Source organism: Daucus carota, chromosome 9 (genome assembly GCF_001625215.2).
Source record: "Daucus carota subsp. sativus chromosome 9, DH1 v3.0, whole genome shotgun sequence".
Lineage (NCBI taxonomy): Eukaryota > Viridiplantae > Streptophyta > Magnoliopsida > Apiales > Apiaceae > Daucus > Daucus carota.
In genome coordinates, this window is record NC_030389.2 from 25,667,406 (window position 1) to 25,673,215 (window position 5,810).

General features: G+C 38.8%; 1 protein-coding gene across 1 annotated transcript; it reads left to right on the forward strand.

The window, feature by feature from the left end:
* Nucleotides 1-253: 253 nt before the first annotated feature.
* LOC108201334 (dynamin-related protein 4C-like) lies at nucleotides 254-2,609 on the forward strand. The gene is made up of 2 exons (XM_064085265.1): nucleotides 254-830; nucleotides 1,327-2,609. The coding sequence occupies exons 1-2, from the start codon at nucleotides 257-259 to the stop codon at nucleotides 2,607-2,609; spliced, it is 1,857 nt and encodes a 618-aa protein (XP_063941335.1). The 5' UTR covers nucleotides 254-256.
* Nucleotides 2,610-5,810: the final 3,201 nt, after the last annotated feature.

Sequence of the window (5,810 nt, forward strand, 5' to 3'; positions counted from 1 at the left end):
GCTTTTATGCTAGTTAATATTTAACTATTAAATTATATTTATTTCGTGTTACTCGTGTTGTGTCGTGTATCCGAAAGGTAAACACAAAACCAACACGACATCTCAGTCGTGTACCTTTTCGTGCCATGTACTCAAAATGCAAATACAAACGATAAATTTTCATGTGGTTTGAAAATTTGAAGGGTCTACTTGTGAGTCTGGTGACCATTTCCAGTGCTAATGCTCCCCCAATTTCTTTCTCAAACAGATTGATAAAATGGTTCTAGAAAACAAGAAAATACCCAGAGCTGAAAAGCAAGATAATAACAAATTTATCCCATTTGTTATTATCTTACTCTTCAGCAGCAGCAGTATGCCATTAGTTGTTTCTGAAATTGATGAATCAACTCTTCCTCTTTCTTCTCATGCACCCATTGTGTCTTCTTACAATGAAAAAATCAGACCACTCTTGGATGCCATTGACAAGCTCAGAAACTTGAAGGTCGTGCAAGAGGGGATTCAGCTCCCCACCATTGTTGTTGTTGGTGATCAGTCTTCTGGCAAGTCCAGTGTGCTTGAATCACTGGCTGGGATCAGCTTGCCGCGTGGTCAGGGTATTTGTACCAGGGTTCCTCTGATAATGAGGCTGCATCATCACTCCAAGCCTGAGTCTGAGCTCCATCTGGAGTACTGTGGCAAAGTGGTGTCCACTGATGAGACCAATATTGCAGAAGCTATAAACATGCCCACTGCAGAGATTGCTGGGAATGGAAAAGGGATATCTCACACACCACTGACACTTGATGTGAAGAAGAAAGGTGTTCCTGATCTAACTATGGTTGATTTGCCTGGTACACATTCCTTAACTTAAATATAAGCACTCATATTCTCTGCTCGTTCTTGTTTGTATACTATGTAATGGATATTTGTTTTATTTATTTATGTTATTTAAGACAATTCTGGAGTAGAACGTAGAAGTAGAAATTTAGCAGATGATATATATTACTCTATTTATATATATGTACTGAAATTTTTTGAGCTTCATAAGTGAAAAATTTAGCCTAATTTTGCAAATCTTGATTAGGGGAGAACATGCAATCTAAGTTACCTAACTTAAGTCTCGTTCGAATCAGATACCGGGGTTTCCAAATATATGATTAAATAGGTCTTAGTTAGCTGATTAAGGGTTTTGGAGATCTATGAGCTTACCAAAAAGCAAGCATTGATAGAATTTGTGCTTCAATCTTTGTTTTTGGTAATGTGATCGGTTACTTGTTCTATGATTTTAGTTTAATGACATTATTAGAACTTAATACTTTCTACTGACTAACGAGTTTTTGGCAACAGGTATCACGAGAGTTCCGGTGCATGGACAACCGGAAAATATATACGAGCAAATTTCTGGTATAATAATGGAGTATATTAAACCGGAAGAAAGCATAATACTGAATGTTCTATCAGCAACTGTAGATTTTCCGACGTGTGAGTGTATACGGATGTCACAGTCTGTTGACAAAAATGGGGAGCGGACACTGGCTGTGGTTACAAAGTCAGATAAAGCTCCGGAGGGACTTCTTGAGAAAGTGATGGCTGATGATGTCAACATTGGGCTGGGATATGTTTGTGTGAGGAACCGTATTGGTAATGAAACATATGAAGAAGCGAAAATGGGAGAGAGTATCATGTTTGAATCTCACCCACTGCTTTCCAAAATTGATAAGTCTATGGTCGGTATTCCTGTTCTAGCTAGAAAGCTTGTGCAAATTCATGCAACCATTATTTCTAAGTGTTTGCCTGAGATTGTGAAGAAGATCAACACTAAGTTAAATGGCAATGTTTTGGAGCTAAATAAGTTGCCCCAGAAACTTTCTACTATCGCAGAAGCAATGACTGTTTTCATGAGGATATTGGAATTTTCAAAAGAGTCCTTAAACAAGGTTCTTGTAAGAGGTGAATTCGAGGAATATCCTGACAATAAAAATATGCATTGCACTGCTCGTCTAGCTGAAATGCTAGACAAGTTCTCCCAGGAATTGAAAAACAGTTCTGAGAAGCTCAGCAAGGAGAAGTTCTTACTAGATGAGATATTTGTTCTTGAGGAAACTAAGAGTGTTGCACTGCCTAATTTCCTTCCTAGATCTGCATCTGTCTCACTTCTGCAAGTAAAGGTCAAAAAAATTTCAAAAATACCTGTAAACTTCGTCGCTGAAGTCTGGGACTACATTAAGATGGTGGTGGAAGAGATACTGATGCATCATTGTGAAAACTATCCTCAAGTACAATCTTCTATCAAACGAGCGGTCTCGAATCAAATTAATAAATTGAAAGAGCAGTCAACATCTCGGGTGATGGAAATCATAGAGATGGAGGAAATTGCAGACTACACATGTGACCCAGAGTACATGGCAGTGTGGAGTAAGTTCATGACCTCACGTGATGCATTCAAAGAGAGTTTCAGGGATGTTCATTCAACGATAGTGAACATTAAAGGTTTTGGCAAAATTGATGTTGGCCATGTGAGGGATCATCCGGGTGTTAGAGACCAAGCCTTTGACTTGAAAATGAGGCTAACTGCTTACTGGAACATCGTTCTGAAAAGAATGGTGGACTCGATTGCTCTTCACTTGTAAATCACAAGTTTTGATGATGACACACTTTAGCAAGCTATCTTTCATTTCAGCTTAACATAATGCATTTACTTTGTTATAGCCTGCCATATTACTTGTCTAACCCGATTCTGCAGGAAACAGAGATATAGCAAGCTATTGTCATATCGTAGCTTGACATGTTTAAGTTATAGTATTTTAGCCTGCTGTTTGTATTTCTAATCTTGTGTTGCAGGAAATTTACTATAACAGAATTATAGCGAGCTGTTTTATAATAGCGAGCTATGATAGAGTCCTACCAGAAGCAGAACACTTCAAAGATTGCAGCTGTTGACTTCTACAATTTATAGGACTTAAGGTGTACGTTTTCTAATCTGAATATGAGTTAAATATACATATTATAAGCTCAGATTATTTAAATGAAAACGTTTCCTAAAATCAAGGAAGTGGTTACACTTTAAACTTATCTTTTTCAAACACACTTCCTTATCCCATTTTAATAGGGACTGTTGCTTCAAACGTCTTTCTAAAACTCAGTCTTCTATTTCTATGGAGTATAATATTGAACTAACAACCTGCAACGTTCACTTGTGCAACGTTCATGGAGGTTTGTTTCAATATAGCCGTTATAGATTTCAGTATATATACGGCTTGCTGTTTTCAAGTATAGTTAACAACTCACAATCTTGAAAACATTCTGAAATTCTCTTCTGAGCTTATATCGTGTGTTTGATTCATATCTTATTAAAGAACATAGTTTGAGTTGTAATCTCTTATTGTTATTCAAAGTTTGTATTTGATTAGTCACTAAAGCTAGCGGGGTTCTAAGTATAGAACAAAGGGGGAGTTAGATAGAATTAGTCTTCACAAGGTCTGAGGTGCTAAGGTTCGAGGAACAAGGTGAATTCAAGGAGGGAAGCTCAAGGAATTCAGAGGTTCAAGAATAGGTGAACAAGGGACTAAAGTGTCGAGCTGTTTTCTGTCTGCTCAAGGTTTCAGCAAGCTGCTTTAGGTGACTGGGTAAAGGGGAGATATATTATTATTCTGTAATTGTTGGATTTTCAGTAATAATATATTCTCTTACCAAGTTGGTAAGGGACCAGGACGTAGACCATTAGACATAGGGGTCGAACCTGGCTAAAATTGCTTGTGTCTGATTTACATTTCTGCACTTTACTGTTTTCCATAATAGCCTGCTATAATCACACTTGATCTGAAAACAGTAAGCTGAAATATTCGGTAAAGTTTAAAATTGATAAAGTTAGCCATTTACACCTATTCACCCCCCCCCCCCTCTAGGTGTATTTACACGTGGTATCAGAGCTGTGTTTACTAACATTTCTGTAACAGGAATAGTATAGATCCTATGGCTGACCAATTTCAGGGAAAATCAGACTTTAGAGCTCCTCTCCTCACTGGTTCGGACAACTACAACTGGTGGAAAGGACAAATGGAAGCTCATCTCTCCAGAGACCCTCTCATGCAAAGAGTTGTTGAAAGAGGTCCCTATCAGTTCCTAGATAAAGATGGCAAGGTCAAAGATGTTGATGAACTTACTACCGACGAGCTAACAAAGATGGCTGCTAATGGAAAGGCTAGAAGTACTCTCATCAATGGTCTTAATCAAGCTGAATATGACAAGGTGTCATCTCTCAAATCTGCAAAGGAGATATGGGATGCGTTGGAAGCTTATCATGAAGGTTCAAAGGGTCTAAGGAAGGTAAAGCTGGGACAACTAATGAAGGAACTTGGTGCTTTCGGTTTGCAAAAGGGAGAAACAATCAAAGAGGCTCAAGCTAGGTTTCAACTCATTGTCAATAATCTAGGGAGACTTGGAAAGATAATTCCTCAATCAGAACTCAACATGAACATTCTTGCTTCTGTTCCATTCGACTTTCAATCCAAAGTAACTGCCTTGGAAGCTGCTCACAATATTGATACAATGGATCATCTAGCTCTTTTTGCTGAATTGGAACAATTTGAGAGCAAGATGCATTCCAAGAAGCATGATGCTCCAGTTGAGAAAATGAAGAACTTGGCTCTTACTGTTGAAAAGAGCAAGCCAGAATCAGATGAGGAATCAGACGAAGATCTTGCACTCCTTTCCAAGAAGATTCAAAGAATGATTAACAAGCATAGTCAGCTGAAAAGGAAGAAAGGCAAGGATAAGGCTGAGTACTCAAGTAGCAGAAGGTCCTCCAAGGAACCAAAGGATCAGAATTGTTTTGAATGTGGAAAGCCTGGTCACTTCAAGAAGGACTGCTACAAGCTCAAGTCAAAACAGCCTGCTGTTTCCAGAGACAAGAAGAAGAAATCTAAAGCACTTCTGACCTGGAGTGATGATGAAGAAGACTCTGCTTCCAGTGATGGCTCTGGTGAGGAAATGATCAACCTTGCACTTGTTGGCATGGAGGATGACAATGTTCGAGGACTCACCGATGATGGTCTTGTCGAAACTGACTCCGAGGATGACAACAGTGAGGTTAGTTCGTTCAAATTTGATATTTCCAATGATAATCTTGTGCTAGAACAACTAACCATGCAGGAGCAAGATCATATTCCAAATGAGGAATATAATTCTCTCAAGGCAGAAAACAGCAAGCTGATTGAAAAGAACAACTATCTTAAGAACATGGTTCAGGAGCTTATGCAGAAGATAGATAAGTTCTTTGACTCCAAAGAGCCTACCCAAGCCAGAATGAAGGAACTTCAAGAAAAGCTAGATCAAGCTGAAGGGTTTCATAAAGTTTTGATGAGACGAAATGAAGTTCAAAAGGAAGAGATCTCCCAGCTGAAACAAGAAGTAGAAGCCAGAGATGCATGCCTAGAGACATTCAAATTAAAAGAATCCACCAAGCTGCATACATCTCAGCCTGCTCCCAGTACATCTCAGCCTGCTGCAAGTACTCCAGTGCCCACTGCTACAACAAATCAGCAAGCTGAAAAGATCAAAATTCTCGAAACAGAAGTATTGAAGCTCAGAAAAGGAATGGGAACTTTTGTTCAAGGAGAAGAAGGTCTAAAGTACATGATGAAGAGCATCAAGGTTCCACTAGATAAAGAAGGTGTTGGTCACAACTTCAACAAGAAAGGAAATGCTCTCAAGTATGAAGGAAGGCGCGGCAAACCATACAAATATGCTATGCCCTGGAAGAAATGTGCAAACTGTGGAGGACAGGGACATCTAGCTCAATATTGCAGAGTCAGGCCTCAAAGACAATATTT

What these genes read in the sequence shown, in the direction of transcription:
- LOC108201334 (XM_064085265.1), top strand. Translation starts at nt 257, where the DNA reads ATGGTTCTAGAAAACAAGAAAATACCCAGAGCTGAAAAGCAAGATAAT. An exon ending in AACTATGGTTGATTTGCCTG is followed by an intron (nt 831 to 1,326) that starts GTACACATTCCT and finishes TTTTGGCAACAG; the next exon opens with GTATCACGAGAGTTCCGGTG.